The 14,030-nt window shown below is 43.2% G+C and overlaps 1 protein-coding gene across 1 annotated transcript in view; it reads right to left on the bottom strand.

Moving 5' to 3' along the window:
• Positions 1-6,791: 6,791 nt before the first annotated feature.
• Positions 6,792-14,030, bottom strand: part of ZDHHC13 (zinc finger DHHC-type palmitoyltransferase 13) — a 52,349-nt gene continuing 45,110 nt past the window's right edge. Inside the window, exons 15-17 of the mRNA XM_068977213.1 lie at positions 12,900-13,057; positions 9,661-9,758; positions 6,792-7,382 (exon numbers count right to left, since the gene is read on the bottom strand). Coding sequence (XP_068833314.1) covers positions 7,244-7,382; positions 9,661-9,758; positions 12,900-13,057 — 395 coding nt within the window. The 3' untranslated portion in view covers positions 6,792-7,243. The remainder of the gene's footprint in view (positions 7,383-9,660; positions 9,759-12,899; positions 13,058-14,030) is intronic.

The raw sequence follows: 14,030 nt of genomic DNA, 5'->3' as shown, positions 1-14,030 counted from the left end.
TCATTTAAACTTATTTCTGTAAAGACCCCACCTGCAAATACATCACATTCTGAGATACTGGGGGTTAGGACCTGAACACAGAATTTGGGGGGCAGGGGGGGAGCATAGTTCTGTTTGTAACAGTGTGTCATATAAAGGACAGGAACTGCCTCAGACTTAACTCATTCAACTTAGCTTTAGACCATCTCTTCCACCTGAGCCCAGCTACACTCAAAGATGCAAAGCTTTCTGAATACACCAATCCCCCCACCCCATCATGCTTTTGCAAATGTTATTCTTCCTGCCTGGAATGCCAAGAACATGGAACCCATTCCCAACTCCTTAGCCTGGTGAACTCCTAGAAATCAAGCCACAGATCAAATGCCAATTAACCCACCTCTGTGTTCCCACTGCCGGTATGTAATGAACACAGCACTTGTCTCACTGCACTGAGTTTTTAAACTTCGATCTGCCTCCTTGTTAGAATGTGACACACTTGCATTCACTGTGCTTAAAAAATAGCAGGCATTTAATGAGCGTGTGGAGCAAGTGATGTGTGAGAGACTGCAGGCTGGACTAAAAGCAAATTCTGCTAAAATTTAGAAGATATTATACGTGGGAGCAAGATATTATACATGGAAATTAAAAAAAAAAACCGCAATAACTTTATTATGGTTTGGCAGGGTTTGTGTTTCTCCTCTGCTTCCTGGGCACGTGGTTCCACTGAATTTCCCAGGCTCCCAGTCAGCGACTAGGACACATGACGGAGTTGGCCAATGGAGGCCCAGCCCCCAAGACCCCCAGGAAAGTCTCCACTCTCTCTTCGCACATCTGTGGATACAGAAAGTCTGGTGGACACTGAGGCCCTAGGAAATGGTGGAGCCATTAGCTGGGAAGCAGCTTGGGTCCCACCATAGAACACCTGCTAATTCTAAATAGCCTGTGACAAGAGGGAGACATAAACCTCATGTTGCGTTAGGCCGCTGAGATTTGGGGGATATTTACTATTGTGTTAACTCCCTTGACTAATACGTACCTGAAACACTGGATGTGCTGCATCCAAGACATTCACTGTCAGTGTCCATCTCATCCATTTAAGTCACAGGGAGCATCATCAGGATTTTGCCTAATATTTGTGAAAATGAGTCAGATGTGTCATCTCCAGTGTGACCATACAGACATTTGGGAAAAGAAACGAAGCTATGGGAAGATAGCATATGAGTCAAATGATTGGGCTTGCTTTGGTGTTAAAACCAAAGAAAAACAAAGCCTTGCTATTCACCTACAGCCTTCTCTCTTTCAGAGCCAAACTGTTAAGACTAAGACTCATTTATTCCTTAGCAGCTCGGTATTTGGTTTCCAATACCCCCTCAGCACTGATCACAAACTCTCTGGTCTTGCCTCAGTTGTTCTTCTCAGCCTCGCCTTAGCTCCTGACCACTGCTCTCTCTTTGAGGGTTCCCCTTCTTGCATGCTGTGACTGTCTCCTGATTACCCTCCTACCCAACCTCCTCTCAGCCCATCCCCTCTTTTCTCCAGCTCCCTAGATCCGTATTCCCTAAGGTCAAGTTCCTGTCCTTCTCCTCTCTCTTTTCGTTTTCATCTTTGGTCCGTTTTGAGAATTGACCTTCCCATTTTGGAACAGCAACTCCCTTTTTACTTTCATCTCATTTTTCTACCTCTCTCCTGTGACTGGCTCACCCGTCCGTGCAGGTGACTCACATGCACGCCCTGGCCTCCTTCCAGCGGCCTTAACTTCTTCCAGCAGATAGTCTGCAAGTACCTCAAACAGACCCAACTACCAAACTCACCCCCTCGTCTTTCCACACTGTTTTCCTTACTTCTCAAAATTGCACCCCGCCACCCCCACCCCCCCGCCTCATTCACTGGATTCAACACTGCAAAGCCATCTTTGGCTCCTCCTCTTCTGCCTACATTTAATCAGTAATGGAGCTGGCTGGATCTCTCCTGCTCCTTCATTATTTGTTATCTAGACCACAATTAAAAGTTTATCTCTAACAAATTTTATCTGCCAAAGTTGAGTCAGAAAAACAAATCACACTATTTTTTTAAAAAGAGAATAGCAGAAATTGGCTAAATGGGTGCTAAAACTTTTGAAAAATTAACAAGGCACACACTGACTTAACACAGAGATACAAGACACAGCTCCACTATCCCTGGGGCTTGGAAACAAAGAGAAGAGATGGTGATACTCTCATCTACATGCCTCAAGGACAGCTCTCCCAAGAGCGTGGAGTCAGATCTCTGAGGAGAGCGCTCGGTTTGCAGACGGTTGTCGCTTCCAAGGGGCACCACTGAGCTAAAGTTAGACACTGACTCCAGCTGTCATCGTCGGGGTGAAGGGCCATTGTTTGAACAACACTGAGGGGAACAGCTGGTGAGCAGGATGGAGTCAGTCCCGTCTCCCCTCCTCCTTCCAGCCTACTGGCAGAACTTAACACAAAGTCGGCCGACAAAGATATGATCATTTTCAGAGTCCTAACGTGGACACACAGTGTAGAGGAGAGAGGTAGACTGGACACATTTCCCTACCAACAGCTTCTATCTTTACAAGGATTTCTGAATAGCCAGCATTGATTAAGCCCTTACTATGTGTCAACTGCAATTCTAAGCACTTTGTATGATTAACTCCGCTAATCCTCATCATAACACTTGGAGGTGTTCATAACAACACTTGGAGGTGTTCATAACAACACTTGGAGGTATGCACTGTACTGTAACTAATCAGAATACAAACCAGGAAACTGAGGCACTAGGAACACATGTGCCCAAAGAGGCGAAAGTAACTTACAACTGACATACTCAGCATACAAACCCCGGGTGCCCAGTATGAAACAGATGCCCAGGCTTTTTGTAACTTTCACACCCTCGTATACCTGAGAGAGATGCCAAAATAGAGTGAGGGTAAGATTCCTTAAACAAATGATTCCTGTAGCATGTCTATGTGAGAATCACCTGGGGAACCTGACAAAAATTCAGATACCAAGACTCTCTTTCTCAGAGACTTGACTTAAAAGGTCTGAGATGAGAAATCTGAATTTTCAACACACTGTCCCTGGACACCACCCTTTCCTCCCACCCCAGCCCCTTATTCAGATGTGAGCAGCCTGTGGAACACGAACTTGGCAGGGGTTGGTGAGTGAAGCAGAGAGGATATAACTTGACAAAGTCCATCTGCTCCGAAACTGAGAATCAGTCTTCAAACACCTCGGATCACATCATGTTCTGCTCAAAATCCCTTCAATTCCACTCAACAGATTCATTCAAATACTTACTGAGTATATACTACGTGCTAGACAGTATTCTAGGTGCTTAGGATGCATCAGTGAACAGAACAAAGAGCCCTCATGGACCGTATATTCTAATGCGGTGGAGAGGGAGGCCGTATGCAGTAGACACAATGAATAAAGAACAGTGTGTTAGAAGGCGGGAAGTGTTACGGGCTAAAATGCAGTGTGGGGCAAAGAGGAGGAAAAGGGCAAGAAAAAGATGCTACAACTTTCAAAATGTGGATGAAGGCAGGCCTCATTGAGAAGTGGACATTTCAAAGAAAGCTGGGAGGAAAGGCACTGTGGATTTCTGGGGTTACAGCAGTCTCGGCAGAGAGAACAGGCAGGGAAAGGCCTGAGGCAGAAGTGTGCAGGGTGTGTGGGATGATCAAGGGGGAAGCAGGGCAAGCGGCCAGCCCGACCCTGCAGGCCAGTCAGGGCTTCGCCTCTTCCCCTGGTGACATGCGGAGCCACTGGAGGACTCCTGAGTGCTGTGACTCAATCTGCCTTGTACAGGGATTACTCCACTGCTTGTAACCGGGTGAAGGTGGAAGCAAGGAGACCAAATAAGAGGGCTGTAGTAATGCAGGCAAGAAGTGATGTAACTCGGGGCTACAGCAACAACGGTGGCCACGAGTCACCCTCTTCTGGATATATTCTGAAGGTAGAGCCAGTAGGATTTCTCAAAGAAATGAGCATGCAGTATTATGGGGAAAAGTGATCAAGAAAAAATTGTGAAGTTTTGGCCTCAGTAATGGAAAGGATTAAATTTCTGATCAATGGGTACAAAGAACACAGGGTAGGGAATACGGTTGTTTACTCTTTATTCACTTATTTAAAAATGTATTCTATGTTTTATTCTTATCTATTTTTAAAAATCTATGTTGTGGGGGTGGAGCTAGGATAGAAATCAGAAGTTCAGTTTCAATTTGGACAACTAAGTTTTAACATGTCTACTATTAGATGTTGAAGTGGATACGTCAGGTACACAGTCTGGAGTTTGAGAAAGTCTCAACTGGAGTTAATAACCTGGGGTGTATGTCACCACGAAATCAGATGAGATTATCAAGAAAGAGGAAGTAAGTTTAGATAAAGAGCAAGGAGATCAAGGACTCGCCTCTGGGACATTCCAGCACAAAATGGTAGGGGTGGAAAAACAGCAAGATGTCAGACTCTCAAGAGCAACCAGTGAGATGAGCAGGAAACTCGGGAGTGCTCGCTTCTGGAGGCTGGGTGAGGAACTGTCAGATGCTGCTGTAGGTTCTGTAAGATGGACTTGGAGCTAACGCTGAATTAACAACACGGAGTACTTGACAGGAGCAGCTTCCATGAAGTGCTGGAGGTCGAAGCCTGACTGCAGATGGGTTATGAGGAGGATGGGAGAGAGAACCTGGAGATACTGACAAGGTTTTCAAGAACTTTTACTGACATGAGAGTAAAGAAATAGCTCCTTGGAACTTCCCTAGTGGTCCAGCGTCTAAAACTCGAAGCTCCCAATGCAGGGGGCCCATGTTCAATACCTAGTCAGGGAACTAGATCCCCAATGCTGCAACTAAATATCTCACATGTCACAACTAAGACCTGTGCAGACAAATATATATATATATATATAAAGAAATAGCTCCTTATTGCTCACTTTAATCTTACAGCTCCTTCAAGACCCCTGGTGATCTATAATAGCTCCCGTCCACCTTTCCAACTTATTAACCGAGTTCCCCACTTCCAGCACCCTGTGGGCCCAGGGTGTCATCGTGCTGACCACAGTGTTTCCTGTTGTCTTTACTCAAAGTTCTTTCCATGAGAATGCCTTTCAATTCCAACTATCTATCTGCTTTCAAACTCAGTATCACAGAAGACTGTGATACTTTCTAATGCCCTGTCATCCATAAACACTTCCCTGATCACACCACTGAGGCTCTCCCCAACCTCTAAACTCTAACAATATTTTATTTGGATCCCTCTTATGGCTTTTAGTAGTTTCTACATTATCTTACATTTTTTCTTCTACATTCTAAAGGTAGAATGTACATTCTAAATGTACATTCTTCTAAATGTAGAATTATCTTCTACATTTATCTTAGCTTCCCCTCTAGACTGTAAATGCCAAGGTTAGTAATGCCCAACTAAATGTTTTCTGGCCTACAATACCTAACATGGTGCTCCATAAATATTTGTGAAAGTGAAAGTGAAGTCGCTCAGTCGTGTCCGACTCTTTGCGACCTCATGGACTGTAGCCTATCAGGCTCCTCTGTCCATGGGATTTTCCAGGCAAGAGCGCTGGAGTGGATTGCCATTTCCTTCTCCAGGGGATCCTCTCGACCCCAGGGATCGAACCCAGGTCTCCTGCATTGCAGGCAGACGCTTTACTGCCTGAGCCACCAGGGAGAATGAAATGTGCTTTCCATGTTACATATCAATTAGATATGCTAGAATACAGTGGCTCTGGGAATCTGAATTATAAACAAGTGAGCTCCAGGTCCCTGCCCTATCCCTGTGGTTCTGATCTAAACGGTCTGTGGATCACAATTTGAGAATATTTTGGGAGGAGTTGATAGGAAAGGAATGGAGAGAGGATATAGCCTGAAAAAGTCATTCTGCCTCTCAAATGAGAATCAGCCTTCAAGCACAATTCTGGTCACATCATTTCTTGCTTTAAAATCACACATTTAACAAGTTCACTCAAATATTTACTGAACACATACGTGTCAGGTGATATTCTAGGAGGCCGGCACTCTAGAGTAGGTAGCCCACTTAGTATCCATGTGACCTTGGAGAGCATGCATACGTCTTTAGGCTTTACTTTCCTTATCTCAAAGGCTCTGTAGAAAAAATGAGAACAGATCACTGAGGAACTGAAAGTCTGTGTGGTTAGAGGACAAAGTGTGGTCCAAAGTAAGATGGTAAACAAAATAAGGCTCTAAAATGCAAGGCTATCTTGACAAGGAAATGGCAGCCCACTCCAGGATTCTTGCCTGGGAAATCCCGCAGGTGGAGCAGACTGGCGGGCTACAGTCCATGGGGTTGCAAAGCAGCTGGACATAACTTAGTGACTAAACAGTGACAGTACAGGGCCAGCAGGGCATGATGGGAATTTTAGCTTTTACCCCCAGGGCAATGGGAAGCTAAGGAAGGGTTTCCAGCAGGCAGGCGCCATGTCCAGGGATGTATATATATCTGTGTGTGTGTGTGTGTGTGTGTGTATATGTATATAAATAATACCAAGAGTTAAAGTTGAACTAGCATTTCCTCCAGAAGGGGGAAATTAGCATTTACAATCACATCCATCTAATATTTTAAAAGTGCTAAGTAAAAATTCTAATTAGTCTTTAATATTTCCTATGTTCACTTTTCTAAGTAAAACAGAAAATGAAATAAAAAGTTGCTTATTTGTATTAACAATGATCTCACCTCATTCCTGGAACTGGGAATGTTTCTTCAGTCCTAAATACACCTTTTCTTAATTTAAGATTCAAGAAGTGTCAAGTTTCAGAAACTAAATCTCAGCTACAAAAAAATTGTTTTATTACATGTGAAAGCAAAACAGGTACATCTATTTAAATATTTTTTTTTACATATTTATAGATAAAACAAAGACAAATAATTTATCAAAAATTACAAGTTTAAAGAATAGTACTACTTTGAAACAGCCAATAAAGTATCTGAAAATACCACACTTTCTCCATAATCGGTGAATATTATCGCCAAAAAAAAAAAAGGAACTTGCATTTTCTCGTGAAAAATATAAAAGTTCTTTTTAGACGTTGGCTAAGATTGTTCAGGAACAGTCCGTCTTACTAAACCTGAAAACGTGTAAATGCTTTCTTGAGAACTTCTGTTTTTACCAAATGGCTTTAAAAGCCACCTGTGCCTTCCTTTGGGCTTAGGTGAACTCTCAATCTTCATTTCACTTGCAGACCACAGAGCATCGATGTAAGTACAAACAAATCAAAGTGAGAGTTACGGGGTGCTTTTCTTCATACTGAGCGAAGAACTTTCTCTTTAGCCGGGTGAAAGACCATGGTGTACTGTGAAGTCCAGTCTACTGCACAGGGCTTGACCAAGCCAAAGCAGCCGCACTGGAAGAAATCTGCGAGGTTTTGTGTGAACCCAAGGCTGCCAAGAAAGGAACAGAACGCATCTTACTACATTTCCTGTTAGCACCTGATAAACATTTACTCAAACCCTAAATGTGTGCTGAGAATTTACAATACACATCCTTCTAAGATCCCACAGAAATCCAGAGGTGAATCAGACAGTTCCTTGAACCTGGGACCCTTTGGTAAAAACTGAAGCCTGGCTCCATTTCTGAACGTGAATCCCTATTCTGAGATTCCTGGCAACTTAAGTTCATTTTGGATCCTCACTTACTGAACGGTCACCACCACTATTAAGTTTTTGTTTTTTCATTTCCACTGCTCTAATTCAGACCTGGACTATCTCGAAGGCCAGACGGGCCAGAAACACACACACACAATCAATAAGATGGGATTCTTCTAAGAAACTCTCTAAATGATGCTTCTGTCTCAATTCCTTCTAATTCATCTTACATACTGGAGATTGGGCCTCCAAAAACATGATACATCATAGCTCCTCATCTCCCAATCAAAACCCTTTAAAGACATTCCTCTGCCAAGAGGGTCAAATCCAAATTCCTCATCTTTGTACTCACAGCCCTACACAATAAAGCCCCAAGACTCCTCAGGTTTCCATGTTCCAAACGTACCTTTTGTGATAGCTACCGTGGCTTTACTTTCCCCATGATCACAACTGCACGGGCCATTCTACTACCCTGGAACACACATTTCACTAATCTCGTATCAGGTAACACCCTCATCCTCTTAAGTCCTACCAGCTCTCAAGGCCCAGGGCAAGGCCCACTTCACCTTTGGAGCCATCCTGACTGCATGTATCTTCACCGTCTTTATTGTCCTCCATTAAATTCCTGAGTGCTACTATCTGTTCCAGTTATCAGGAATATTCATTTTTACACGTGTGCCCCATCGTACATGAGGACACATCTGTGAGTGAGGCTGAGCGTGTGCTGCTGCTGGTTAGTGAGAGCCACTGGAAAGAGTTCCAAGGCTGCTCAGAAGGCAGCTTCCCAGACAGAGGGCTGCCCACGTGGAACTGACGGGGTAGAAGCGGGAAGGCATGCTGGAGATTGACAGGGCCCAGCTCAAGAGCTGGCTATGCGTAAAAGTAACTTAGGGAGGACAAATAAGACAAACCTTCGGGTTGAGCAGCATTTGGAAGCCAGATTCAAAGTGGCTCCAAGGCTTTACCTTTAGTTCCTCCAGGGATGCTGCCGTTACTCGTCATGCCCCAGCTCGCTCACCTCTGGCCCTTTATTCAGACTCTTCTCCAGGGCTTAGAATGCCCTTCCTTCCTTCTCCCCAACCCCACGTCTTTCAAGGCTCAGCTTAAAATTACACCTCTATCGCAAAGAGGTCCATACTTCGGTGGACTAAATATTTATTCTTCTGGTTACATCCCTGAGAAAGGGACTTATTACAACTGCCAGTCTCCAGCAATCAACACAAGCTTAACACCAGTCTCTACTCTCCATCACTTTGGCCCCCTCTTCCCAATTAAGTCAATTTCTCTTCTCCAAACACACATCACAGTCATATTACAGGCTCTGACTTCCCTGTCTAACAGCCTAACAGTTTCATCTTGTACCATGAGTGTGCTTTAAAATAGACTGCTCATGAGATATGCAGTAAGCGTTCAAATCCCTGGAGGGCCCTGGGTCACCTCTGCAGTGCTCCTGGCCTCCAGATCCCGATATATGTGACAGGGAGATAAGCTTCAAAGCCTGATCATTCACATCATAAGAGGATGGCCTTCCTACAGACACACTCATTTTTGACAGAGGACGGGTTTTATACAGCTGGTGCTCTCGGGAGAACATATCCCAAACCTGAAAAAGTAGCTTTTCTTTGACACGGGTGGGCTCATTAAACCATAGGGCTAAAAGAATTACTGGTGATAGAAAGTCAGGTTGAAAATCCTGGCAAAGCTCGCAATCTAACGCTTTCTGCAGAGAGCCCTGTGGCTGGCTTTCTCACCCACGTGCTCAGTTATCTCACACTGACTTCATGCCAGCAATATGCAACCTTGTGACCATGTGGCTTGACTGAAAAGATCCCCCGGCTTGGCAAAACTTCAAAGTCACTTACTGTTTGTGCTTGGTCCAGTAGACTAAATCCCAAATTCTTACCACCTTGGGGCTCATGACCTTACCACTCTTCTGCTATCACTGAGGCTTCCAAGAAAGAAGAGGTCCAGCTCCATCAGGAAGCCAGTTGGGAGGATGGCAGCAGGGCCACAGGTGGTGACGGTGAGGCCAGCACCTTCCATAGACCCAGAGGGAGGAACAGGTCTCACTTACTTGTAGGGAGTCCTCCTGAGGGACAATGTCTGTTTCATGTGCTTGCTCTGCTTCAGCAGGCTGGTTCTCTCATAGGAGGTCAGGCCCAGAAAAGCAATCTGAAAAAGAATATTGGAAGGTATGCAAAAAAAACCCCCACACCACCACACTGAGGCTCATCACTCTTGGCAGAGCATCACGGGACACTGATAAACAATCAGCTCTTCGCCAAAGACAACATCACCATGCCTTCTAACCAAGGATCGTGGTAAGGGAAAGGACTTGATAGCTCAAACCCAGACTCTCCTATGTAAATCTAGCAACTGGGCTTTTTTTTTTTTTTTGGATTGTCTGCTTTTTATTAACCTTCAAGAAAGCAGAGGGCATTGACTGATAGTTGTGAAATGATTGCTTTAGCAATTCAGGCCGTGGCTTGTGGCAGTGTTTAGATTCTCAACACATTCAGCATTCAAATTTCAGATGAATCAAGCTACATAATGTCAGTATTAATACAATTATCTCAACCTCTGTATGCTCCTTAGTATCTCTTTGAAAAGGGTCAAATAAAGTTAATCTGAAGTGAAGGACATTTGAAAATTGTCCTTTATAAGGACAGCTATAAATTTGGGGAAGGGTAAGAATTAAAGAAGCTAAAAAAATTCTTGAATCATTAAAACCAATATTACTCACTGAGATATCTCATCCAATTCTCAAACAACTCAAACATCAAGTTCCTTATCTGTAAAACACAGATTATCACAGCACCCTCTTCAGCTTGTCTAAGGACTTGCAATAGTATGTTTAAAATGATCTAGTGCAGAGGTTGGTAGAGGTGAAGCAACCGGTCCAAGGCCACACAGCTTAGAAAATGACAGAACTGGGATGGACACCTCAGTCAGCATGAGAACAAAGTCCATGGTCCCTGTCAGCAGTCACCCTCTCAGTTTGACTTGCTACAGTCAAAACCATGACTCATGAGAGCACTTAGGAAATGAAAGACTTCAAATAACTGGACTATTTTGTTTATTAAGAAAACAACTTTACTCTGAATTCTCCTATTTGAAAACTATCCAAAACTTTGAGCTCACTTTCCGGCCTTAGAGAGTATAAACAAACTTTCTTTTAAAAAGCAAAGATATTATATCCTCAAATACTTGTACTTCTTTAAAGAGTCCAGAAAGAAGAAAGAAAATTAGAACTGATGTCTCAAGTCTTAGGTTCTGCCTCTAACTGAGCCCTATGGCCATAAGCAAGGCACTCAACATCTCTTAAGCTTGGGTTTCTCATCCGTAAAATGGACACATGGCTTTGGCACAGTCTCCATCTCAAATGTTTGTGAGGCCACTGACGCGAAAGTGCTTTGGAATACGTAAACCATATATAAATAATCATTTGCATTAATAATACCTAATATATATATATATATTATTTATATATGCTTTACATATTCCAAAGTGCCTTCCCGTCAGTGGGCTCCTCAACATTTGAGATGAAGACTGTGCCAAAGTTGTGTGTCCATTTTACGGATGAGAAAGCTAAGCCTAAGAGATGTTGAGTGCCTTGCTTATGGCTGAGCTTCCCTGGTGGCTCAGATGTTAAAGAATCTGCCTGTAATGCAAGAGACCCAGGTTCAATCTCTGGATTTGGAAGATCTGCTGGAGAAAGGCATGGCAACCCACTCCAGTATTCTTGCCTGGAGAATCTCATGGGCAGAGGAGCCTGACAGGCTGCAGTTCATGGGGTCAGAGCGTTGGACACGACTGAGTGACTAATACCTTTACTTAGTCAGAGGTGGATTTAGAGGCAGAACCTAGGATTTGAGACATCAGTTCTAATTTTCTTTCTCCTTTCCTGGACTCTTAGAACTAACTTATAAATGATTATGGCTTTCCACGTGGTGTGAGTGATAAAGAATCCACCTGCCAATGCAGGAGACGCAAGAGACAAGGGTTTGATCCCTGGGTCAGGAAGATCCCCTGGAGTAGGAAATGACAACCCACTCCAGTATTTTTGCCTAGAAAATTCCATGGACAGAGGAACCTGGTGGGCTACAGCCCATGGGGCCACAAAGAGTTGGACACGACTGAGTGCACACACATTATAAATGATTATTATAATATTAATAATCATTGACGCTAATATTCATTCTTTTTTTAAATTATTTTTTGGCCACACCACATGGCATGTAGGATCTTAGTTCCCATACCAGGGATCAAACCCACACCCCATGTAGTGGAAGCAAGGAGTCTTAACCACTGGACCAACAGGGAAGTCCTGCTAATATTCATTCCTACTGCCCGAGTCTACAGATGTCGGATAGGAGATTAGGACGAATATTCAGAAACCTCAATTCAGTCAGTATTATCAGCTTAATTCCTTTCTTCAGCATTTTCCCCCTTTTCCTTCCTTTACTTTTTATTATTATTGCAGAATTGGTTACTTCCTCATAAAAATGGAATACATTTTGCTTTTGTTGAGTAATGCTCTAATTATCTGAGGTCTGGCAGTAATTGGCTCAGACTGATCATGGCTGTCCATTCCATGAGGGAGGCCATAGCAACAATGGGAATTAGGTTACGCTCTTAAAGGCAGGCACGCAGCAGGGAAGGAACAGAAGCTTCACAGAAAGCTGAAGGTGGTGGCTACTGCCCTGGAGCATGACCTTTCTATGGTCATGACCTTCTCTGCAAGTGTATGTCCATTGGTTAGTGATGCATCTTTCATTTCTTCTCCACTTCCATGCCCTTAAGTACCACATAATAATAAGGATAACAAACAGGGCTAGGAAAAGGGAGGGAACATAATCATCTCACGTCTGCCTAATGCTTTATAGTTTATACCATGCTTTTACACACCATATAGTTTAATTATATGACAGAAAAAGCCCTTGAATGGAATTGTCAGAAGACCTAAGTTACCAGTTCTGATTTTTGCCATTCAGTGGGTGATCTTGAGCAATTCAATTCACCTCTCTGACCTCTATCTGTTAAAGAGGTCAGCTTAGATAACTCTTACAACTATACTAACACCTTATTACTCTAACCTTTAAACCATTCTGTTAGAGTTGACAGCAATTACTACACCCCCCAACCCCCGCCCATTTTATAGGAAACTGCAATTCAGGGGTCAAATGACATGCCCAGACCCACAGGGTAAGTGACAGAGGGAGAACTCAAATCTAAGTCTTCTGATTTGAAATTTAAGTCCTTCTACCTCACTATATGTTACTGTTTATGCACTATAAGAAAATAAATAAATACCTGAAAAAGTTGATTTATTAATAAAAACGCTGACCATGAGAAATGAAAACCTGCTAACACGAAGATATACATGACCCAAGGGGAGCAGGTCACAGCCTGATTGAGGTAGGTCCATAGTCCGTCTTCTTTGAATGTTGTGGTGCAATGATTTGACCAATCTGTGAAGTCACAAAAGAGGGATCCATTATTTAAAATGGTAACAAGCTAGTGGTCATTCTTCAAGAAGATAAAAATCGCTGCAGTTCTATTTAGGGAGAAGAGAAAGTAACACATAATAGCACAGATCAGAACTCAACTTAAAGACTTTATCTTCCAAATAAATGTCAGCTCAACAAAGATTTTTTTTTTTAATGGTATTGTTAAGGCTATGACAATACTGCATTGGTAGTTGGCAGTGAAGGAATAAAAACCAAAACCTTTATAAAACCATCACTAAAAGCATACTCAGCATAAAATAGACTGGTCAGAAGTTAGTTATTCAAGGACTTGATAACTGAGAATGATTATATATTCAATGAATATTTGTCTGAGAATATTCTCTATCTTATCCGTGTTACAGCAAGACAAGGGTCTATTACAGAATTGAACATAAATTCTTATTAAGGGCTCAGCTCAACAGGCTATTGTTGAGGACACAAGAAATCCTATAAGCACCTGGGTATCACTGTAACACAACCTACAGCAGGCAGTTACTGACTGTACTTGTGCAATGGGACCATAATTAATCCCGCAGAGGGAGAAAAGCCAGGTGAGAGAACTCATGAGTCAGACACCCCTAAGGAAAAAAAGAACAAGATTCATATGGCTGCAGCTCAGTTTCTCTGCAGGAATATCTATTCATATGTCAGTCCAAAGTGAGGTCTTCATGATACTGACCCCCTAACCCAGGAAGCCAAGAACATCAGTAGGGAGAACACAGGCAGGAATAGGCAGAAAAAAAGAAACAGATCTTCCAGGCAGCAAAAGTGAAAGTCACTCAGGCACGTCAGACTCTGCAACCCCATGGACTGTAGCCTGCCAGGCTCCTCTGTCCATGGAATTCTCCAGGCAAGAATACTGGAGTGGGCTGCATTTCCTACTCCAGGGGATCTTCCCAACCCAGGGATCGAACCCATGTCTCTCACATTACAG

Source organism: Capricornis sumatraensis, chromosome 8, assembly GCF_032405125.1.
Source record: "Capricornis sumatraensis isolate serow.1 chromosome 8, serow.2, whole genome shotgun sequence".
Lineage (NCBI taxonomy): Eukaryota > Metazoa > Chordata > Mammalia > Artiodactyla > Bovidae > Capricornis > Capricornis sumatraensis.
The sequence above is the reverse complement of the archived record's forward strand: the minus strand, read 5'-3'. Positions and strand labels throughout refer to the sequence as shown.